Source organism: Ictidomys tridecemlineatus, chromosome 10 (genome assembly GCF_052094955.1).
Source record: "Ictidomys tridecemlineatus isolate mIctTri1 chromosome 10, mIctTri1.hap1, whole genome shotgun sequence".
Taxonomy (NCBI): domain Eukaryota; kingdom Metazoa; phylum Chordata; class Mammalia; order Rodentia; family Sciuridae; genus Ictidomys; species Ictidomys tridecemlineatus.
In genome coordinates, this window is record NC_135486.1 from 30910178 (window position 1) to 30935517 (window position 25340).

At 38.9% G+C, this 25340-nt stretch overlaps 1 protein-coding gene across 12 annotated transcripts in view; it reads left to right on the forward strand.

Annotated features, from left to right (window-relative positions):
• Positions 1-25340, forward strand: part of Ppp1r12b (protein phosphatase 1 regulatory subunit 12B) — a 215713-nt gene that overhangs the window by 174905 nt on the left and 15468 nt on the right. For 7 of the 12 annotated variants that reach the window (XM_078022592.1, XM_013360787.4, XM_078022596.1 and 4 more), the window contains 5 exons: positions 13583-13599; positions 16943-17087; positions 18177-18281; positions 21576-21629; positions 23010-23060. In XM_078022592.1, coding sequence (XP_077878718.1) covers positions 13583-13599; positions 16943-17087; positions 18177-18281; positions 21576-21629; positions 23010-23060 — 372 coding nt within the window. Of the gene's footprint in view, positions 1-13582; positions 13600-16942; positions 17088-18176; positions 18282-21575; positions 21630-23009; positions 23061-25340 lie in introns of those variants that run through there. The other 5 variants (XM_078022593.1, XM_040276742.2, XM_078022594.1 and 2 more) reach the window with 3 other exon arrangements.

A 25340-nucleotide genomic window follows, 5' to 3' on the forward strand; every position in this document is an offset into this window, starting at 1 on the left:
ATAGGTTGTTAACATTCCTTATTCAAAATCCAAAATGCTCCAAAATTCAAAACCTTACAGCACAAACATGATGCCACAAGTGGAAATTCCAAACCTGAACTCATGTGACAGGTTACAGTGAAAATAGACATGCTTTAAAAATACTGTGCAAAATTACCTTTAGGCTACAGATGGATTTTCTGTTTCAACTTGGAGCATGTCTGCAAGAGATCTCATTATTACGTATATGCAAATATTCCAAAATCTGAACGCCTTCGAGCCCCAAGCATTTCAGATAAGGAATATTCAACCTGTGGTTGGTCTGAAGATGGGGAGAAAATTATGGGCTGAAAATACTGAAGTTTAGGATTAGAGTTATGGGAGTATTGAGCTTGCCTAAGGACTGGATGCAGTGTCAGGAAAGGGCTGAGAATAAGCTGAGAGTGCCAACCAGCAGTGCAGCTGCCTCTGACTGTTTCCTATCCAGCTACCACCAGAATCTCAAGGAGGACAGAAGGTTCTGTATCTTGTTTCTTTGTTAAGGGCCATTGTAGTCAACTTCTTGTTAAGGGTAATAAGCTTCAGTTCTCAAAGGATCCAAAAATTTAGGAAGTCAGGGTCAATTGGTTATGAGTTTTGGATTGAGTTCTAGTTTTGTTTTCAGTACATAATCAGCTGTGTGATCAGGGATTGCTTTTTTTTCAAATTTTGAAAAGTTCCCAGATTATTCAGCATTGGTTTGGTTTTTCCCAGCCCAACTAACCCTCGTAATGTTTGGGTGAACTAACAATTAATTATAATCAGAATGGGCCAAAGGGAAACAGTGAGAGTTGGCTCTCATCAGCCTTTTGTTCTTTTCCAGCTCCTTTTTGGTTCTGTTCTTGACCTTCTTATTATAAAGGGTGGTGGTTATCCATAATTGGGGTGTTAGTTGTCACCACAGCCCCAAAACCCAGCAGCCTTCTTTGGTTATGTGATACTGGGAAGTTCTACTAGTGAGTTAATTTAAGATACTAAAAGTGTGCCTCAACTTTAATTTCTTCATGTTTCATTGCAAAAGTAACATTTTTTATACATAGATTACATGTAAAATAGCAAGTAGCTATTTTTTAAGTCGCTTGTTTGAAAATTTACATATTCAGATTTAAATTGACCTCAGCACCACATACAAAGATGTTGTGTCCACCAAAAACTAAAAAATAATAATAATAATAAATATTTAAAAAAATAATCTGCCCATGATATTGACAGAAAAAAAACAGCAGATTTAAATTGAATTATAAAATAAATGAAAGTATATCAAATCATTAAAAATATGAAAAATTTTGGTATTGCTTTCCAAAATCAATGTCACATAGTTGGTTATTTTAAAAGGGTGTTCAACCATCCAGACAGTAAAATAATGACCTTAAATGTCTGTAGGTTGGAAAGGGTAAGTAGGAATTAGCCTGGATAATCAAAATCTACAATTAAAACCCTTTACTTGAGTGCTAAGGAATTTACTTGAGCTTAATTCCTCTTTCAGTGAACAAGTATTGGGAGAGCCAAAGAACCAAAGAGGCATGAGAGAGATTGGAAAAGCAGGGAAACTGTAGAAATGGTATCAGTAGCCAAAAATTTATAAAACATTTACTATGTCATGCTCTACCAAACACACTTATTATCTTTTTTAATACTTTTGGTAACCTTATATATCAAGTACCATTAACCCCCCGTTTTACTTCTGAGAACACTGAGACAGAAAGAAGTCGGGAAATTATCTAAGATCACGTAACTAGTGATGCTGCAGCCAGCAGCTTGGCTCTGGAGCCTGTGTTAACCAGTGAGATGGGTAACAACTGCTCCAGAGAAACTGCTATCTCTCCATGAAATGGCACCTAGATTGTCACCAGTATCCTTGAGTATTGAATCTGATTTGGAAAGGGAGACAATGACAACAAAACCTAGTTTAAAGGAGGAAAAACCTTACAGAATGATTCAGGAAGAGACAAACCTAATGAGTTAAAAAAAAAAAAAAAAGAAAAGAAAAAAAGAAAAAGTCAGAATTTGGAGTATATTTTATTATTTTTAACTGTCAATAATGTAACTGTTGACTACTTACTACCTTTGCAAAGGAGAAAAGATCTCCTATGCCCTTAAATGTTGTGATTAAAAAGTATTTTTAATGCATCTGTCAATTGTATGTAAACAGTCACTCTAAAGCCATTTGTAAGTATTCAGGTAATTCATTTTATTTATGCTGTTAATTTTCTATAGAAATAAATTTTGATGCAAAGGTATGCTTCAGCTCAGAACCTGTTAAGTTATAACAATTTCTGAATTACTCTGAGGCTTTTCTTGTCTGAAGGACCCTGCCCCTGCTCCCCCCCGTCCCACAAAAATAAATAAATAAATAACTGCTCCTCTCACAAAGGTCTACATTTTAAATACTTGTTTTGCTCTGGGAGGCAATTTTAGCCCCCTAAATTCAAAGAACTTTGTGTATCTGAAGACGCAGTTTTTCTGTGGGGATATAAAAGTGGAAGAATCGGGCCAGACATGGTGGCACATGCCTGTAATCCCAGCTGCTCGGGAGGCAGAGGCAGGAGAATCTTAAGTTCAAAGCGAGCCTTAGCAATTTAGCGAGGCACTAAGCAACTCAGTGAGACCCTGTCTCTAAATAAAATACAAAAATGAGCTGGGGATGCGGCTCAGTGGTCAAGTGCCCCCTGAGTTTAATTCCTAGTACCACACACACAAAAAAAAAGAAAAAATGGAAGAATCAAAGAAAGCTTTCATTTATCACCTTTCAGAGCTTTGTCTTTCAGAGCAGAGTGGCACTTTAGGACAGCGGTGGCCCTAGCAATGCCCCAATTTGTGCCATAAGTCTTAACAATTACATATGACAAGGTCATTTTTCGTGACCACTGGTTTCAAACTTCAAGACAATATGTCCAGTAGGCCTGTATCTTCCATAAAGCCTTGCCCAAAATCTGTAGTCAATAGTGCATTCTCCCTTTCCTGGCTACCCTTTTCACTTATTGTAGCTACAATGTAGTCTAGTGTTTGATTGCATTCAATCAATTGTTTCTTGCATTGCCCTCCAAGTGTTTCATGGCTGTGCTTATCTTTCCTTCCCAGGAAGAGCTCTTTGAAATCAAAGAGGCTTGTCTTAGATTTTGTAATCACACATTTTATTACTCTAAGTATACCATGGGCAAGGCTGAGCACACACGGGTGTGAAATACAGGGACTGAATGCTGTTCCTATCCCATTTGGTCATTTGGAAAGCAGAAACCACACACTAGAGATTCATTTCTGAAGATTTTTCCAAGTTAATTAAGATTCCTGTTTATTATAATTTTCTATGTATTTATAGTTCTAAAATAGATGAATTGATATATTGGTTCAGTTGGACAGTGGCACGTGCCGATAATTCCAGCTACTTGAGAGGCCAAGGCAGGAAGATCATGAGTTCAAGGTCTGCCTGGGCAATATAGCAAGATCCCATCTCAAAGAAAAAAAAGAGAGAAGACAAATTTTATTTTATTTAATTAAATAATTAATTTATTTTTTGGTTCGTTTGTTTGGTTTCTGTGGAGGCAGGGAAAAAAATTAAAAACAAAGGAAGTCTCTAACCTTCTGTGGAATCTACTGAGGAGTAAAAAGTTTTGCCTTATGTTATTTAGGTCCCAAGTATTTATTTCATCTTGAAATGTAAAATCTAGTGAGCCACACTATCCTTTTAGCAAAAAAAAAAAAAAGAAAAGATTGAACCCAGTGGCACTTAACCACTGAGCCACATCTCCAGCCCTATTTATTTATTTGTTTGAGATAGGGTCTTACTAAATTGCTAAGGCTGGCTTTGGACTTACAATTCTCCTGTAAAAGTTTTTGATTCATAGTTTGGTTCAAATAAAATCTAAATTACTGCTATCCAAACAGGCTACTAGATTGTGATGTTTATCATATTAAAAAGTCCATCCATCCCTTGGTTCTATACCCAGTACTGCATTTTTTAAAAAGGCTATCTATGAGCTGAGGATGTAGCTCGGTGGTAGAGCATATCAGGATGTAGCTCGGTGGTAGAGCATATCTCAAATGCACAAAGCCCTGGGTTGGATCCCCACCACAAAAATAATAATAGCAACCCATCTTTTCCCAGTCTTTGGGCAAGGAAAGCTTGCTGTCTAGGAGATATAATGGTGATCAATAACACATCTATTGAGGAGTCTCAGCTAAGTAGCAGAGTAAGACCTGGAAACTCAATTAGAGAAATTGTTAAAGTCAAAGAGTGAGATTTAAGACCTAAATAAGGATTTCCAAAACTTAGGACTTATATGCAGTCTTCCTTAAAAATATTTTTGAGGGAGTGCTCAGGCTTCTTTTCTCAGATGTTCACTGAGCCTGATTTTTGAATCATTGGAATATATTTTCATGGGCTACTGCAGTTTAAGGTGACTGTGCACACTAGTGTGAACCTAAAACTTCAAGCTATGAGGAAAATGAAAATAGATGACCATCTGAAAAATGTGACCCATGCACTGGAACCACAAGTTTTAGAGCTCCTCATTCTTCTATTGGTCATTTTCATCACATATGGTACACAGCGTGTGAGTCGCTAAATAGAGAACATGCCTGAGCCAGCAAAGGTGTTTGTGGATCATCAGAGTTTATGAATACAAAGTCATGGAGGACTTTGTATATTTATATATATTTTCTTCTATAATAAGTACATTTTATGAGTTCCCCAAAAATCCAGAAATTCTTCAGAAACAGGGAGTAGCTACAAAAAAAGGTACAGGCCTACAAGAAACTAAGAGCTATAAAATGCCAATAGTATTTAGGTAGCATGATGAATACAACAGAGAGTCTACTTCTGTCATGTAGAGAACTTAATGATTTTTCTTTTAAAATATAGTAAGATATACTAGAATATGTGAGGTGACATTACCTGATCTCTATCAGCATGCTATATTAAATCAATAGGGTAGATGTGTGAGGCCCTGGGTACAATTTCCAGCACCATAACAAGCAAAGAATTGATGGGGTATTCATAATCTGAGGTATGAAAAATTTCAGCAGTATTTGTAATATAACTGAATGTAGGTACTATATTTGACTTTCCTTTTTAACTATTTTTCCATGTGTAGTAAGTAGTCAGTAAAGAAAAATCAAGGAGTATAATACAGTGAAGCTATATGTGATTTAATGGTTGGTCATTTTTGCTTGGAAAAGGTATACTTTCTCACACATAAAAAAATATATGCCTGTTCACATGGATGCACACTTCTTCCCCACCTAAGACAGTGCTTTCAGCATGGTTCTGATTCTGAATGTATACAGTCACTCAATGCAGCTAAGAAGCCAGCTGTGTTTCTTAATTTCATGAAGCAATAGATAAAACTAGACCATGTTGTGATAGTTGAAAATAGCTCCCTAAAGATGTCTCCAGAACCTGTATTTATGACCAGATAGTTCTCCCATTGATTATGTTATATTTAAGCACAAAAGTAACCTTAGGTTAGGAGAGCTTTTCCTGGTAAGCCTTATCTAATCATGTGAGTCTCTTAAGGCAAAGAGCTTTCTCAGCCGATGACAAAAGGGGAAGCAAGAAATTTGAAGTGTGGAAAGGACTCAGTGTACCATTGCTGGTTTGAAGAGGGAAGGGGCCCAGTGAGAAGGAATGTGGGAGTCCCTGCAAGCAGTGAGCAGCCACCAGCTGACAGCAGCAGAGCCACAGGGACCTGAGACTTACAACTGCAGGAAATTGGATTCTGCTGATAACATAAACTAGTTTGAAAGCAGATCCTTCCCCAGATCTTCCAGATAGAGGCCCATCCTGCAGATGCCTTAATTTCAGCCAACTGAAAACCTGAGCGGGGAAGCCTGCAGAACTGGGCCAGACTTGTGACCTACAAAACTGTGAGATAACAAATGGCTGTTTTAAGACTTGAAGTTTTGCTGGGGATGGTGGCACACGCCTGTAATCCCAGAGGCTTGGGAAGCTGAGGCAGGAGGATCACAAGTTCAAACCCAGCCTCAGCACTTAGTAAGGCCCTAAGCAACTTAGCTAGACCCTGTCTCAAAATTAAAAAGATAAAAATTTAGTAGTTGTATCCCTGAGTCCAATGTGGTAATTTATTTTGGCAGCAGTAGAAAAATAGTACAATTGAAACCTTGATGATATTTAAGAAAATACCATTAGTTGTTTTGGGGGGTTTTTTAGATGGGGGAGTGGGGACAATGTAGACTTCATTTCACTGTCCTCTACTGTCACAACTTGCTTAAATCTTGAAGTTCTTATTCTACCCATTCATGTATTTCTAAATTATGTAAGATCCCCACAAAGATTACTGGAATACAGGCTCAATACGATGGGCTTCAGAGCTAGAATCTTTGCCTGTTTCAACTTCCTGAGAGTCCTGTTGGTGTGAGTTACAAAGGGTATTCTTCCTTAAGGGAGAAGGCTGGGAAACTTTTGTCTCTCATAGATGGATAGGTTGGTAGGTAGGTAGGTAGGTAGATAGATAGGTGAAACCAGAATGATTCTTTTTTGGGGGGGGGTCCATATATATATTTTTTTTACTGATCCATTATAGTTATACATACTGATGGGATTTGTTGTTCAGAATGACTCTTTAAAAGTTAAAAAATTGCTGGGCATGGTGGCACTAACCTGTAATCCCAGTGGCTCTGGAGGCTGATGCAGGAGGATCCCAAGTTCAAAAATCAGTCTCAGCAATTTAGAAAGGTCATCGGCAATGTAGTGAGACCCTGTCTCAAAATAAAAAAGGGCTGGAGATGTAGCATGATGGTTAAACACCCCTGGGTTCAATCCCTGGTACCAAATAAACAATGATGAGAGAAGTTAAAAAATTAGATGATTTTACAATTAGCTCAGATGGTGATAAGATCTGCAGGGGCACTGGCTGTCAGGACCATCTCTGCTGCAGTCCCATTCCGGTCATTTACTTGTTCCTCTAGGTCATTAATCTGAGAATCCTGAAGGGAAGGACTGGTTCTCTGTAGGCCATCCCAGAATAGCTCAACTTGTTTCCCCTGGCTCAGCTAGTACACAAAAACATGATAGAAAATGTTCTTTCTGCTTCGTCCCTCTTAGGGAAAATGTAAATAGGAGATTTTTTTCCCATCACCGTGGGGTCAGGCCCTGACTCCAAAGGAACATGAGTTAAACCAGTTTCAGCCTTGGCAGTAGACATGTGACTTGGTCTCATTCCTTTCCCTTGGGCCCAGCTTTCCAGAGCCACAATTTTATTTTAAACTCGGTAAAAGGAGTTTGGTTTTAATTATGTGCCTTCCTGTACTCCTGATAACTTTCAAGCTAAAAGCTTTTGTGGGGATTTTTCTAAGCCAGCCTCTGGTGTTTTGAGGACCCTACACATTTCACAAATCAAAACCAGCCTGGTTCTTGTCCCTAGGATTGCCCATCTGAATTAATGGTGATCTTCACTCTGTTCTTTTATTAGAAACAGGCCCAAGCAATGGAATTATTATAGGAGTATTTCAAGAGGTATGAAAGGAAGGACCCTGCTTCTTAATTTGGGGGCATTTTGAAAACCATATTCTATGTAGCTAATCATTTTATTTTATTTTTTTATATTAACTCTGTGTTCATGTATTAGTCTCTGAACAGCTTTTAGTGACTTCTACTCCAGGGTCCCATTCATAATACCTATTGCCCCCACTTGAGCCATTAAAGCTAAAAAAGTAATTCCTTCTCTGAACAATTTTTATCTAGTTCAGACACACCAGAGAGTTCATCTTAATGGCCATCATTCATTTGAGTTCAGTGGAAAGTAGAGCAAAATGATCTTTAACAAAAGCACTTCTAGAAGTTCTTCCTAACACTTCCTGATTAGATCACATGCATAATACATTTGTGTGTTGTCTGTAAATTGGATAGAAGACTTATACCTTTTCTAAAATATCTGATGTCATTAAATAGAGATAAGTTATCCAGACCCTAAAGAGTAGACTGAGACTAACTGTTCTGTTTTTAAAAGGGAACAAACATGCAGAGAAGGGAGGATGGGGAAATAGGGCCATTTCCAGAACGTAGATAAGAGAAGCCCACATTCCAGTCTCCACAGGGTCAGAGATTTGGCTAGAATGCCTAATCTCTGTGTTCTAGACCTTCTCCATATTTCCTTTCCACTAGGCTGAGCTCAATTAGAACCCTCTTCTCTGGCCAAGCACATTGGCACATGCCTGTAATCCCAGTGACTCAAGAAGCTAAAGCAGGAGAATTGCAAGTTTGAGGCAAACCTCAGCAACTTAGTGAGACCTATCTCAAAAAATAAAAAGGGCTAGAGATGTGGCTCAGTGGTAGAGTTCCCTGGGTTTAATCCCCAGTCCTGCAAAAACAAAAGTAAAAACTGTCTTCTCTGGGAAGAACACTCTTCTGTGTTCTGCTTGCCTCTTGTGATGTCACTTCTTGGCTCACTGTTCCCCTGAGACCACTTAGGCAAACTCTCAATCCATCTTATCTCTAGATTTACTCAATAGTCTCCCTGCAGGGTTGGCAGTCAACTTCCTATAATGAGAAGCTGTGTCAGTTTTTGATCTGTGCTTACTTTGAGTGACAGCTGGATGAAGAGGAAAAATTGAGGTTAAATCTCCTGTGTACCAATTCAGCCACTCTCCTCTTTACCCAGCAAACCCAAATTTCTCTCCTGAATTTTTTTTTTTAAATCAAACCCTCAGTTATCTTGGGTATCAAGAAACCAAGCAAAACAATAGTTTTTGGAGTATTCTATCATTAAAAACAGGAAGTATGAGCTAAAAATCTAAGCCATTTTATCAGAAGCTGAGGAATTAAACACTAAATCCTGTATCCTTTCAAGCTATCTTGCCTTCCAGCCTATAAAAATATTTTTTTAGGCTAAAAACTCAAAGGAAACCATTTCTTTTACTATGTGAATACCATCTCCTTTGGAAATTTCAGGGATTTTTCCTTGTTTGAAATAATATTGTTTGTGTTGAGGTAACTGTGTTACCTCTACTGCATCCTCAATAATCTCTGAGGTTTAGGTTTATATACTCTCCTTTAATTGGATGAACCTTCCCAGGTCATTGTTAAGACTAGCCCTAGAAGACAATAAAAAGGGGGGAAAAAGGAAAAGAAAAGAAAAACAATCCCAAGGTTTCCACATTGCTCTAAAAGTCAGGTAGAAGCTGGAGGTTACTGTTAGAGATGGTGAGGAAAGATGGAGGATTAGCTTGGAAGCTCTCTTTTCTCTGATATCTGGATTTAGGTGAATTGTCTACTGCTTTGTCTATTGGATTACTCATCACCTGCACATTTTTATAAAAGGTCACCCAAAGAGTAATTGATGACAAGGAATCTTAACATGTCCAAAAAGATGGTAACAGACTGTGATATTTGCTTTTAGTTTCTCCTGGCAGGTAGAAGTGGGAGTGTCATTCATCATGCTCCTGATGGCTATCTGTAGGGAACATGTGCAGGAAGCCTGGAGGGGCAGGAATTGGTGTGGCAGTCACAAGTGTGAACACCACAGTGTTACCTTTCTCCACATGTTCTCATCTGTGGAAAAATTAACTTCAGCTGCTTGAAAACCCTGTGGAATCTGCCTCTTAATATCCAGGGGACTGTGGGCTTTCTCTGGTTGTCTCTTAATAGTGATTACCTGTCTTTTGTGTTTTTCAGTTTTTAAGTGTTTGTGTTTTCTGTCACCCTCCTCAGTAGAGGCTATACAGTACACACAGCCACACTATATATTCACATATCTGTCTGAGAACTTTCTTCGGTGTGATGCCAGGGCATAAAGAACCTCATTGTACTTCTAGAACATTCTAAATGAAAAAGGTGAATTACATGTTATTCTTTTTTTTTTTTTAAGAGAGAGTGAGAGAGGAGAGAGGGTGAGAGAGAGAATTTTTTTTAATATTTATTTTTTAGTTCTCGGCAGACACAACATCTTTGTTGGTATGTGGTGCTGAGGATCAAACCCGGGCCGCACGCATGCCAGGCGAGCGCGCTACCACTTGAGCCACATCCCCAGCCCTACATGTTATTCTTAAGTTAATCAATGGAAATGATTCACATGCTTTGATATATGCAGTTGCCAAGATCCATACCTGGTTTTAAAACATCCTAATTTCCTCCATTTTAGTGAGGAAAAAACCTCATTTCCTTATCCAACAAATAAGGTATTTACAAAGAAGAAACTGAATGGAGACAAGAAAGAAAGATATTTTCATATGAGGGCCCACATTTCAGGAAAAACAAAGCCAGAAAACAGGCCTGATTTAATTGTAAGAAAGTTAAGCAGGCCTCAGTCTGTGCACATCGTATGGAAATAGGCTTATATTTCAGTAGGATGAGGAAAAAGAAAACACAAAGCAGACGAGTTTGATTTTTAAATGAGTCGCTTTTTCCATACCCAAGAGAATATGTGGGAAGTTCATCTTTGGAGAGACTATCCAGAATGGGTCTCCTGAATGCATGATGTCATTTGAAGGCTCTTATGCCCAGAATCAGCAAGAGAAATTAAATGTTTTCCTAAATTACTGTTTCATTTGGTTGTATGTGAGCTCAATTTCCTAGATTAAAGGGCCATAAGATAACAGGTAACCGCTGGGCTCCCACTAAGAAGACTTACAGAAATAAATGAGTTCCGAAATGATGTTAGAGAAATACATACACTATCTTATTCACAGTTAGTACCCATGGGGCCAGAGCATGATGGGTGCTTGATAAACTGAGTGGAACTGAGTTCTTCATATTTCTGAATGTGATGGCCTTGGCCTGTCCTGAGTTCTAATTTCTACTCTGACATCATCTAGCCAAGAGACCTTGGGCAAGTTATCACTCTGATAGTAAAATTAAATGTGATAATTATGAAAATTAACAAGTACCTTAAAATATTAAAATATCTTAAAATATCAGCTCCTCCCACTTTCCTTCTCTTCATTTTTAAGTTGTCAGGATGCTATATTGACTATTAATGCTGGTTAGAGTAGTAAGTTAACTTCTTTCTCCACATCCTCTCCAGGGCCCTGTATGCAGTTGGCTCTTAAATACATCAGCTTCTTAGCATTTGCTAGTGTGAAGTTCAGTCTCAGTTACACATAGGTATTTGACATGTCACCATTTATAGGTTTCCTTGGCTGTGAGTTTTAATCCAATATTCTTGAAGCCTTTTTATATATTAAGTAATTCTTTTTTTTTTTTTTTTTTTTTTTTGGTACCAGAAATTGAACCTAGAGCCACTTACCTTAGAGCTACATCTCCAGCCCTTTTTATTTTTTGAGACAGAATCTTGCTAAAGTTGCCCAGTCCAGCCTGGAACTTGCAATCTTCCTTTCTGCCTAAGCCTTCTGAGTAGCTGGGATTACAGGCATGCACCACCATGCTCAGCTTATATATAAAGTAATTCTTGAGAAATAATTAAAATTTAGTTTCTTTTAGGACTGGGGATGTAGCTCGGTAATATAGCACTTCTGTAATGTGGATGAGGCCTTGGGTTTGATCCCTAGCGCCACCAAAAAAAAAAAAGGAAAAAAATAGCTGCCTCTTTGGGGAGGGGAGCCTTCAAGTAAGAGGAAAAAATCTTTGGATAATGTTGACAAAAAAAATAGCCATTGGTAGTGTGGGATATGCATTGAGTGTATGGGATATGACTCTCCCTGAAGATCAGGTACAAATGTATAATTACAGGAGAGGAAAAGTGTCAGGAATTCCAGGTTTCTAAATTTCAGGATTCTCCAAGAACTCCAAGTGTATGAGGACATTAAATGTATACTATATACTTTTTTTTTATGATTTCCTCATCTCAAATGGGACATGTCTTCACCTTAAAAAAATAAATAAACAAACATATGTTCAGTCCAGTGGTGTTTAACCAGAGCTATGCCACAGAATTATCTTGGGTACTAGTTAAAAAATACATACAGGGCATCAGGCATGATTGTACATGCCTATAATTCCAGCTACTCAGAAGGATTGCAGGTTGGAGGCCAGTCTGGAAACTTAGACCCTATCTCAAAATAAAATTTTAAGGAGGCCTTTTCAGTGGTAGAGTGCTTGCCCAGCACACATGAGGCACTGGATTCAATTCCCAATATGGTGCTGGGGGGATAGGAAGATTCCACTCCAAACCTACTAAAAGAAAATCTCCAAGATTTATATTAGGATGAAAAAGTGTACAAGGGGCTGGGGTTATGGCTCAGTGCTGGAGTGCTTGCCTCACACATGTGAGGCACTAGGTTCAATCCTCAGCACCACATAAAATAAATAAATAAAATAAAGGTATTGTGTCCATCTCCAAATCAGTGCCACTGAGTAACTCTTCAGTAGTTCAAGGATTTATTATTAGTTTTGTGACATTTTTGTCACATTTCTGCATCTCTTCTTTCTTCTTTTATCTGTCCTGGGAGTTTTTGTTATTCCTTAACACCTCAAAAGAGGAAATAAATAAATACATTCAAATCAAGTAAGTGTTTATTTGCCTGAGTTCTTTAAAAAAAAAAAAAAAGGGCTGGGGATGTGGCTCAAGTGGTAGCGCGCTCGCCTGGCATGCGTGCGGCCCGGGTTCGATCCTCAGCACCACATACCAACAAAGATGTTGTGTCTGCCGAAAACTAACAAATATTTAAAAAATAATAATAATAAATAAATCTTTAAAAAAAATAAAAATAAAAAGTGAAGGGATAGGAGGGGAAAGGCCATCTATGATAAAAATAAATAAATAAATGGGAAACACAGACATAGTCCCTTTTTGTTGGTTTATTTACAGTGACCAAGATCATAGTTTACATATTAAACTCCTTCCTTCTGAGACCTCAAAGTACTTTCTTTCTTTTTTTTTTTTTTAATCAGCATTCTAGAGACTAAGGATGGAACTCTTCTTCCCTTTCTAATTTTCTCACTTATCTACCTTCACTATAGATCTAGGTGAAAATCAGAAAACTGTCCCAAGTTTAACATTTATAAATTTATTCTGGGAAGGTTTGGGGGTCTGTGAACTGAAAGAAGTTAACAGTTTGAATATTGATATTAGAAATGATCAAAAATGTCACACAGAAAATCAGTGATATCCACGCCTAAAACACTGGTTGGCTGGCTTATTGGAGGGGAGGGGGTGTCAATTTTTGATCATTTTACATTTGCTGACTTCTAGTTTTAAAAGATACTATGTCCCTGCTGAGAGCAGTGGCACATGCCCATAATCTCAGCAACTTGAGAAGACTGAGGTGGGAGAATCACAGGTTTGAGGCCAAACTGGGCAATTTAGTGAGATGCTGTCTCAGAATGAAATAAAAATGAATAGTTCAGTGATAGAGTACCCCTGGGATCAACCCTAGCCCTGAAAAGAAAAAAAAGATGCTATATCCCTAAGCCTCAGGTCTGCTGAGTCATGGAATACCAAATGTGAGCTCAAGCTAAGTAGCCTTTTGTGCAGTTGGTTGAATTGCTTTTCTTAAATTGCAACCCTATCTCCAGCTGTGAAGTTGAGACATCTGATTTGAAAAAAATGCGTTTATAAATGGAAATAAAAATAAGTCCCCTTGCTAATGCTGTTTTCTTTTTTCCTTTTTTTTTTTTTTAATTGTTTTTGTTTTTGTTTCCTTTCTCTAGCATGAAAGACTTTCTAGGTAAGAACCCTCTCTGTTTTATATGCATGTTTAATAATTATGAGTAAATACATGTCTAATTAAATTTAGATTTATATAGTGGTTTAGTAATTTCCCCACATTATTTTCTTCCTTTTCATTTCCACATCCACCACAATAATTTCTAATGTTTATTATTTCCTGCCAAAGTAATAGAACAGCTTTCAATTCGCCTTCCTGCCACCAGTCTCCTTTTTCCAGTTCACCTTGTGTACTACCACTAGATTAATTTCCTAAAGCGCCTGTACCAGGCACTGTGCTAGGCAGTAGGGAAACAATACAAATAAGACAATATCCTTACCCACAATTAGCTTATAAACCACTGGAGAGACCGATGATTTCAATAGAATGTAGAAAATGCCATTTAGAAGTATGGTCAGGAAATGTGAGAGTAAAAAAAAAAAGGCAGTTAACTTAATCTGGTGGTGTAGGGAAGGCTTCATTGCATAGTGGAAACCTGAACGGAGATTGAGACTAGATGCCGTCACTAACAGTGAGTCCAGCTTTATCCCTTGTATCTAAATGGTGCTCAGCAGCAGTTTGTCAAATTAACTAAAGACCTGTTTTGCAGTTGCAGAAACATTAAGGGAAGGTATCCATTTAGAGGATGATCCTCTGAAATTTTTCAACTAATAAGAAGGTTATAAAAACTGATCTTGCTAGCCAGGTGCAAAGTTGTATGCCTGTAAAAGACTAAAAATGTAGATCAGTGGTAAAGTGCTCCGGGGTTTAATCCCCAGCACCAAAAAAATAATAATAAACCAAAAACTGATCTTTTGGAAGAAGAAAATAATAGCAATTATGGAGATACACATTTGAATCTCTCCTTTCCACTATTCCTCTGATGGAGAAATTAAGAAGAGACTGGGGGAAGATGTAGATATAAGACAACACAGGGCAAATGAGTCTTCTCATAATTTGCTTGGTGATGGAGCTGGTTCTCCCTTAATGTGTGCTAAGTTTTATGTGTATTCTTTTTTTGCTCGCCCTCTCACCAGCACCAGCCAAGGATAAGTAATTTACTTCTAACCTAGCAGAAGCTTACTCAGCTTTACAGAATTGGTAGAGTGGCATTTTGTCGTGATATTTTGTTATAGTTAATCTTTTATGAACTCTATTGTGTTATTAATAGCCATTCATGAAAGGAGACTTTGCCTATAGATTTCAAGTATGCTATGAAATTGCAATGATTGAAACAGTGAGGTACCAGTCTAAAAATAAACAAAGATATGATGGAACACAATCCATAATCCCCACAAAGTCATGTGTATGAGGTGGCTTTTTATCTCATTGGGGAAACAATTATTCATTAAGTGATCATTGAGATAATTGACTACTTGGGAACTATATCTTTCCTGCCCCCCCAAAAAAGGCAATTTCAGATGGGTTATAATTTTTTTAGAGAAAAAAGCTTTCCAACAAAAATAGTAAAATATTTTATAATTTTATGTAGGAAAGACCTTCCTAAACATTATATGATAAAAGTAAAAATCGGCAAATATAATCACGTAAAATTTTAAATCTCTGCAATAAAAGATACTATAGAAACAAAAAGCAAAATAGAAAAAAAAATTTAAGCTATGTTAGTTGTAAAAACCCTGCCATGTTGGAGGCTCCACCAATAACAAGGAGATGATGAAGATTCTGTTAAATAAAGGCCACAAAGTGGGTAATGCCAAAACAAAGAAGATGAATAACCAAAAATATTGAACCCCCCGAATATTAAAATCAATTCCTCAAGAGACTGAGGCCAGAGGATCACAACTTTGAGGTCAGTCTGGGCCAGAACAAATAATATGTGGCTATCAATTAAAGATTAATTAAATTATCAGAAAACCATGGAAAGGACTGTGCAGTCATTTTTATGAGAAACAAATTTATTTTTACTTAGCTCATGCCCACAATCATAATAATAAGTGTAGGAAGGAAGAGGAATTAGACAATAGGCAGTATCTAATTTTATTTACAGAAATATATATTTTAACATATTTTTGTGTTGACATCCTGCAAGGAGATGAACTAGACTGTTAATAGTGGTTATATTCCTTGGGCAAAATTATGGGGTAGATACTTTGGTATTATTTTTTTTTAATTTTTAAATTTTTTTTTTTTAAGAATTTAACCTTTATCTCAGATGTTGTTTTCTATGTGGTGCTGAGGATCGAACCCAGGGCCTCACTCACCAGTGCTAGAAAAGTGCTCTGCTGCTGAGCCACAACCCCAGCCCCCTTTGGTATTACTTTTAATGTATTGCTTTTATAGTAAAAAGAAGTTAATACAAAGATTTCTATTAACAAAAGAAATAAAATGAATGTTATAAAGAAAAGTGACCATTATTGTCCTTAGGAGCTAATTACTTCGCCTCTCCCCTCTCTGTCCTCAACCTTATTGCTTTTCTGCCTTTTCTAATACTTAATGCTTATTTCAGCTACCCCCTCCCTAGATTTGACAGTAGGTACCACAGAAACATCAGATGCAAGTCCCACAGCTGTGAAGCTTCAAACCGTCCCAATTCAGGACCGTAGAGCTCTGCAGGGCTGCTTTGTCCAGAGCACTTTCGTGTGTGACACATTCTATTTTGTAAAAAGCAAAGTTCAGGAAAATATAAACCAGTATTTAGGATCAGTTCAATAATTATACACTTTAACCATAATTAGCTGACTTCCTCTAACGAATTTACCAATACTGGAAATAAAACCACTCTTGGAAGTTCAGTTTCTGGAAGGTATAAGAATCTTGGTTTTAGATATAAGTATTGATATAGAATACAGAAAAGAGGGTCTGAAAGTAGCTGTTTGGGCATCGTGTAGCACCCTGGAATGTTTGGGATTCCAGCCAATCTCAGTGCACTGATGAAGTACAGGTATCATGCCCTGCAGTCCATCCTCCTCCATTCAGCCTCCAGCTCAGTCTCCACATATTTCTGATTCAACGATAGTTAATTGTAATCATTTTCCAAGAGCCATTGAGATCCAAGAAACTTTTGCTTTTTAAAAGCACACTTTTCAGGGAAGCTGTTCAACCCCAAACTAATTGAAAAGCTCCAAGATTTAAGTCAGCACATGTGTCCAAACCACCAATTTTTCAAGTAAGCTCCATTCTTGGAAAATGACAGCTTCCCTCCTTAATAAGCTCCACACGGATACAGTGTTGCCATGAGATCCAGGAATGCTCTCTGAGAGATTCAAGGAAGGAATGTCATGCATCATTTTTGGCCTCCCCTCACAAATATCTTAGAAAAAGTACAGACTACTCCTGAACTCTATCTTCCCCTCACTACTTTGTTCTCAAAAGTACTTTTTACCTTTCACATTACATCTCACAGGTTGGAATCAGGAGGTGGTAACCCTACAACCAGTGATTCTTATGGTGACCGAGCCTCAGCAAGAGCCCGTCGGGAAGCCCGGGAGGCTCGTCTAGCCAGCCTGACCAGCCGTGTGGAAGAGGACAGCAACAGGGATTATAAAAAAGTAAGGTCGTTTTTCAATTTTCCTGTTCTTGGATTACAACATATAAATAGCCTTTTCCCCCAGGATAGAAAAAGGAGCGCAGTTGTGAGTAAGCAGGGAAAAGGACACTTAAGTAACAACTCCTTGCTTACAGTCTTTGTTTGCTTTACCTCTCCACCAGCTAAATAAAGATCCTTAAATTGTTTTTATTGCAGTAAGTTTTTGCCTAGAGTCAGATATTTACATATATGGGAAAAAGTAAGAAAATAAGAATTATAAGAATAAAAAATTATAGTTCTGTCTAAACCTGAGACTCATGTGGTGGACTTATTTTTAATAAACATGTGCTTTTAATAAGATCCTGTGAATATCAGCTAAATACTTCTTGATGTTAGTTTTTTTAAAAAACCCTCATCATTATCATCATTGTCTGGGCTTGGAAAGGATTCGAATCACTTTATAGTCCATTTCCTTTTGTCTTGCTATCTAGCTCCAGAAGTAGGCTTTGAAAACTTTCCCTTTCAAGCACTTGAGGTACCAGGAAAAAACATTTTGGTTAAAGAAATTCTTCTTTGTTGATGTTTTTTATTAAGTAGAACTTGACAAAAATCACCCTAGGCCAGTTACAAAACTAATCTCTCTGGTGTGAGAAGCCACACTTTTAAGCAATGTCAGTACTACATAGGAGAAAGTGGATGACTGGGGGTTTTCCTCCCAAGATTAACATTATTGAAATTAGAGGGCTGGGGTTGTGGCTCAGTGGTAGAGAACTTGCCTAGCATGTGTGAGGCTGTGGGTTCAATTCTCAGCACCACATAAAAATTAATGAATAAAATAAAGGTTCATCAATGTCTAAAAAAATTTAAAAAAAAAAAAAAGAAATTAGAGCATCATTCTCTGTGTTCTGCATGTGAGATCATCACCTTCAAGAAGCCAGAGAGCAGTGGCTGTGAATGTGCCCTGATCCCCACACTTCGTCGTCTTCTGCCCCTAGGGTACTGTCTTGGCTTGGAGCAGAGAGCCCCAGACTTTCTCATGTGATCAAACTGTGTGGGTTTTGATTCTAGGAAGCCCCACCCTAGTGACCTGACTCTGCTTCCCCCTCCCCAGCTCTACGAGAGTGCCCTGACTGAAAACCAAAAACTGAAAACCAAACTTCAGGAGGCCCAGCTAGAGCTAGCAGATATAAAATCCAAGCTTGAGAAGATGGCCCAGGTAAGGAGAGGAAAGAATAAAGAAGATGGGGAGACAGGGGTTAATATCAGCAGACAACCTGGACTAGGGATCTAAGGGGCCAGGACATGAGATAGAGTCAAAATCAGGCCTCATCAGAGGCAGTGAAATGGAGTTCCCTTGGATTCTAATTTGAATTTAGGATTCAGTCAGTGTTTAACTTAAAATTGAAAACTGATAGTTCAGTGAACAACTTCTGATGGTCTAAGTGCTAATAATTAATTAATATTATCTAATTAGTTCTCAGTAGAAAAGCATAAACTAGCACAGCACAGTCAGTCCTAAACAGCTTCTTCTGACTTGTTCCTCGTGTTTCAGTGTAGCTCATATGCACATCACCTTTTGGAGAGGGATCTACAAGACACCATACCTGAGTACAGAAAGGTAGCAAATTGGGCCTAGAAACAAGAGTGGCTTGCTTAGGTTATGTCAGGGAAAGGGGAAGAAGAGCTTCTGGAACCTGGGATTAGGTCCTAATGTAAAGATTCCATCCTGCAACTAACGATTCCTTCCTGTCTCCCCAGGCTACACCCTCCTTCAGCTAGAAATAAAGAGCTGGTAGGCGGGAAGGCAAGGATATCCATTTCCTCTCACTGCTGGGCCTGATTTTATTAGATGATGCATTAGAGGGTGGTAGAGGTAATGACCTCATCACTAGTGAAATAAACCCTGCAGCTGAGAGCTAGAGCAAGTATTGTCTTAGGTTACTGCAGAGTTAACCGGAAACCTATTGAGTTTTAGACCCCAATGCCTAGGGACTAAGAATTTGAAAAGCCAATCTGAGGTAAAAATGACTCTTTACAAGGAGAGCGTGAAATGAAAACCAGAGGTGGCTAGTCAATCTGGTAATTTGATACGATCCAAAAGTAAGACTAAAATATAGAGTTGAATAGTCCTAAACTGTGGGGATGGGTGGGGACCGGGGTAGTCAAATACCCTCTGAACAGCAACCCTCTGACATGGGATGAGCAAGGGGCACCAGCATGTAGAAGATAGTGCTACAAAATTGTGTGGGATCCCAGCAAGACAGCTAGGACAGCCACACTGACCAGAAAAGGACTTAGCCAGGCTCAAAATAGTTGGCCTGTCCTGAGAGCTGCCTCTGACAATTTAAGAGGAAAAAAAAATACAAATATACACAGTTACAACCCTGCCCCAAGGCAGGGTAAGCCTTAAGATATCTCTTCATCTCAGTACTACTGAGCCAGGCAAACATCTAATTTATAACAGATCCTTAGGAGATGTCTGGTCCAATTTTTATTCTGAATTGTGCCAAGTATTGGCATCTGTCGATAAATACAGATCTGGTTCTTGTCAGTTATTACTGGACTATATTTTATAGAAAAATAAGGAGCAGTCAGGACTGTGAAGAACCACAGGAAAAACCTAGTTTCACCTGCTCCACATTTTCTTCGGCAGAAGCTTCTGGCAGTTAGCTTGTTTCTTGACCTATTGGGTGGGGTTCACAGCCTTTCCCCCAGCCTTCGCTTCATAGCAATGAGCAGCCTAGCAAGCTGTGGACACTGACATGCATGGACATTAAAAATAAAATCAGCCTTTCCCAGTCACTGGGGAATAGCATTTACCCTCCAGCCAACTGCTTTGCTGGGTGTGTCAAAATATACTTAGTTTTGCCAAATATAAGTTATTGAAATTCAGAAGAAATGGTGGCACTACAAACCCTTTCTCTGTTTACCAAAAATGGAGTTGTTTGGTAGGACAGTGGGCGGGAGCCTGTCAGTCTCATACATTTACATGGAGACAGTTACCACATGGACACGCACAGTGTTTTTACATGGAAGGTTCACCTAAACTCTATCAGGCTTAACAATTAAAACAAAACAAGCAAATAAAAAAACTAGTTCTTTGTATACATGAATTTAAACATAGTTTCTCAGGCTTAGGAAAGGGAGACTTAAAGAGGATCTGCACAAATCCCCGTTTCAACTTCTCTTTTCCTTCTGCACCCTTCCTACTATAGATGGAATATTAAGGCACATAGCCATGACTTTCAGAGCAGAAGGTGAAAGCCCAGGTCAGGAGCCGGATTCCGAGGATTAATGTTAGTTCTGGCTATTCGTTAATTTGGGGAGGAAAGGGTAACCTCTGCCAGAAAACCAGTATAATTTCTATACTTATTGACTGTTGTCTGAGCCTGGCACAAGGCAAAATAAAAATAATCACCTTTACTCATTAAATGTCTATAGAATGTAAGAAATTCTTCCCTGTTCTGTAATGCTAAGACCAAAAGGGACTTAAGGGTTCCTTTTTACTCCCTTATTTAAGGCAGGATTATTATCTGAGTTTATTCTACATTTTGGGTATGTAGCCACATCTTTTTAACCCTTCTAAAAACTGTAACTTAAAAGTCAATAGTGATCTAAAGTATATATTCTAAATCCTTTATGCAGATAAAATATTAACTGAAAGTCCAGGGTATGCAACAGATAAAAATGGAAGTGCTGTGTTCAAAGCAGGGCTCCCAAGAAGTGTAAGCACACACAGAGACCAGTGCTCTGTAAGGAAAATGGCCTTAGTGCCTGTGAGACAGAAGGAATGGGAGAAGGGATTGTTTAGAGGAGAGCCATGGGGCCTTCAAATTCAAGGATCTCCAGACTTTGAAAGTAGAAAACCCATTTCTCAATTCCTCTGGATTATGATATTACTCATAGAAAAGAAGGGAGAGGGATAGTACAACATAAGAAGATAGTTGGCCAGTTGGCCCTGGAGACAGAGAGAAAGAGAACTGGGAGAGGGAGTTGGGTATGTGTTGTATAATGTCTTTGTACAATTTATTTATTTATTTATTTATTTGTTATTTATTTATTTATTTATTTATGGTACTAGGGATTTAACCCAGAGGTACACTGAGCTACATCCCCAGCCCTTTTTATGTTTTATTTTAAGGCAGAGTCTTAGTAAGTTACTTAGGACCTTGATAGATTGCTAAGGCTGGCCTCAAACTTGCAATCCTCCTGCCTCAGCCTCCCAAGCTGCTGGGATTACAGGAATATGCCTCCACACCCAGCACATGTGACTTCTGGAGTGTCACAATGCCTTATCCACCTCCCCAATCAGTGGGAATCCTGCAAACCTCAGAGACAAAATAATGTTAGGCTTAGTGATCTATCAGAATTTATTTGTTGGGACACTTGCTAAAGTGAAAGCCCAAAGCTGGCCATCTACTTCTGAGTGTCCAGTGGTGAAGATGAACGATACTGGGTTTCCCCTGGCAAAAGAACTGAAGTAACAAGTGTTTTCTTTCCATCTGCTCAGCAGAAACAAGAAAAGACCTCTGACAGATCATCAATGCTAGAAATGGAGAAACGGGTACGTGCATGTCTCTTTTTCCCGTTTCATCTCTCTCTCTGACTTTCCCTAACTTTGTTGTTTATGCCAGTGGAAAAAGTTCATCTTAAGAAGGTAGGAACTCTGCCACATTCCATTCCCAGCCTGATGAGAAATTCTTTTTGTCTGATTCTGGACAGTAATTTGATTGCTAGTCCTTTTGGCTTCCTCAGTACTTTGTACACATTCCAGTCTTGGGGTGGGAAGGGTTCTTGGAAGGTCATCTTGTTGTAGTTCTGCCAATAGGCACAACTACACACATACACATAGCCATAATATATTTTGGTTTACTGTAAATCATCATAAGCATGCATGCACACGCACACATACACACATATACAAGGGCTCTTTGCCCTTCTCATCACTTTAAAAAGAAAAATTTTTAACAGGACCCTCTGCCATTGATTTAATTCATTTGACTTGAGACATGAACCATCAGAATCCCACTCTCTGGTTCAATTGCTGACCTCCTTCCAACTGCACTCAGCTATTTTTCTGGGATTTGACATTCTTGGATTGGGAAAACTCAATTAGATTTATTGATGAGCTCTAGTTTAGATTTGACCCTAGGGATATAATATGTTCCCATCTCTCCTTTTATTGTATGTTTAATTTGGAAAGCAGCTAAGTTTTATATTTCATTTCCTTGGCCTATAGCCAAACCTCCTTGGTATCTCATCTGATCAAGGACTCTCTGTTGCATTCAGGCTAAAATAAGAGTTAGTTGCTGGGAGAAAGAAATGGAGGGAGACAGGAACTTGGAGTAGGGATGCTATTTCTTAGTAGACAGTGATGTCTACTTCCTTGCAAACCATCTCCCTATATCATGAGAGAAGCAGTTCCCTAAGATTTTGTTTGGGGGGCTTGGGATATTACTGAGGATAATGGTGGATTTTTGTTAATAGAAAGCAAGGATTCTGGCTACTTGCAGTCATTTGAAAGTCCATGAAACCTTCCAACTTGCAGAGAATAACTCAGAGTGCCCTGGTCTGATCATCTGTAAGCAAGTTGCTTCCCTCTATGTCTTCTGATGTTTTGCAAGAAGAATTAGATCCTGGGATTTTGAGGTGGGGAGATTGAACCCAGGAGCACTCAACCACTGAGCCACATCCCCAACCCTATTTTGCATTTTATTTAGAGATAGGGTCTCACTTAGTTGCTTAGAGATCCTGGGATTCTTATCAGTGAAGTAGCTCATTCCACAGGTACAGGATGAAGGAGCACTCACATCTGGGTAAGGTTTGTCTGAGTCAGTAGACAGACCCTTTACCATGAAGCTGCTGATCCCATAGCAGCTGGGAGGTGCGTCGTGGCTGCCTGTAGGTCCATTACATGTTCAACAGGCTCCTTGTTTCTAAACAGGAGAGACGAGCCTTGGAGCGGAAAATGTCAGAAATGGAAGAAGAGATGAAGGTATGAAGAGATTTTTTTCTCTCTTTGTATGCCTGTTCTCTAAATGCCTGCCAAGACTGGATACTTAAGCATAGGCCTGCCCTCTCTGAAATTCACCACAAACTCCACACTCCCAGGAAGAGATGATATGTGAAGAGGAGGTTTCCCAGGCACTCTCAGCTCACATAGCCTCTACTGTGGTCACCTCGATGTCCACATATTGCCCTCAGTTTAAAGGGAGGTCTCTAGAAGACTGGAGGTAAACCCAAGTTGAACATGTAAGGTTTTCTGAGCAATGGCTTCACCCTTGAAAGGCTAAATAAAAAGACTAGTACACATGTTTCCAACTCTGCGGAGCTTCCCATTAGGTGTTCAGTGAAGCCTGCGCATGGCCACAGGCTTTCCTCCCTGCTGCGCCTCCCTAACCCAGCCCTTTGCAAGAAAGAACACAGATTGAGTCATTCTGTAGCAGAGTAAAAATTTATTCACATATTGATTTCCTTCCCCAGTCCATTTCCTCTGCGGTGTTCCAGTGTGCTTGGCACTGTCCCACTAGAATAAGCTCATGCCACCAGATATACTTCAGGCTTGCTGTTTTCCTCTCAACCTTCACCATGACCTGAAGTGATATAGCCTCCACTGGGCACTTTACTGAACAGTTGCCATTCTTTGCAGCTTTGAATGCTAAGATTTGGTAATATTTTGAAAGGAATCAACTCACTACTATGGAAGGGGAAGATACAAAGCTGCTCAGGGTAGCCACCGGATATGATTGTGGAGCATCCCATCCCCACAGTGGCCTTGATGCCACATGGCCACAATCACCTAGTGCTTGCTAAGCTTCTTTTCTTTCTTCAAGGATCTTATTGTGCTGCTGCCAAGTGTTCATTGGGTGAGACCCAGGTTTCATCAGCTAGGAAACAAGAATACTAATTCAGTTTCAGGCATATCCCTAAATTTTTTTCTGTAAATAGTAGGTATCCCTAATATACAGTTACAGCACCTTGAGAGACGCATTTATTATTCCAAAGGCTTATGTTTAATTTTTGGGGTTTCAGGACATGACAAGGTCATAGTTTTCATAAGATCCTATTGCTTTTTTTTTTTTTTTTTTTTTGGCACTACTGGGATTGAACCCAGGGGTGCTACATCCCCAACTCTCTTTTATTTTTTTTACATTTTGAGACAGGATCTTCTAAGTTGTAGTTGCCAAGGTTTGCCTTGAATTTGTGATCCTCCTTTCTCAGCCTCCCAAGTTGCTGGGATTATAGGCATGTGCTTTTTTATATTGCATCCAGCTGTTACTCTTTATAATATATGGTTGATTCTCCTGAGATGATAGGACGATACCCTACCACTGTTAAACCTCTTCATCTTCTGGTTTTTCTAAACCCATCTCACTTACATTCAGAACTATTCTTGCCCTCTTAGCGTGGCATGTGAGCATTGTAAATAGTCCCAGATGGATGGATCAGCATCTCTTGGTTGCATGGCGACTATTCCATCTTCGAAACCCTTGAGTTATACCATTTGTACTTTGTTATTAGGTAGCTGTCCTGTCAGTGAAGCTCATTAAGAAATGGCTAAAAGAAAAAGGAAGGAAGGAAGGACCAAAATGCGGATCCTTATGTAAATGAAGCCCAAACTGGTGCCTCCCAGCAAGTACTGAGGAGTCCAGAACCAACCTATACCCACCAGTCCTGAAACTTGAGTTGTCTCCACACAGGACCCCACACAAAGACCCAGAAAGTAGCCAAAAGTGGAGAACTTGAGATCATTTCCTATTTCTGTTCCCATTCTAAAATGGAGAATACAGAAGTCCTCCTGTGTTCTAGTTGCTCTCCATCCTATGGTTGAGACAAGTTTACATGTTTCTCTCTCTCTTTATCCTGTCAGACCATGATTTCCTAAAGTAAGTCATGAGTTCTTTTCTTTTCTCAATAGAGTTTATTGTACATGAACGTGTTTGCTCTCTCTAGTTAGAAGCCATTTGCCAACAACTTTAAAATCAATTTGTTTACATTATCAACTGGAGCCAGATCATGATGGTTTTGGCCCCCAAACCAGTAGATAAGCTGTTTTAAGAATGGTTTTTATTTTGGCTTTTCTTTTTTAGTTAAAAATATACCCCTGCAGTCATTGCCTTTTTTTCTCCATTCCTAATTACAAAGTTGTGGGAGAATAAATGCCTATAGGCTCTAAAGCCCTTAAACAGTTTGCTCAAATCATATAGTACTACCAGATCTACAAACTGTCCAGCTCCCCCTAGAGGACTAAGGGGGAGGAACATCAGAGCCTCCA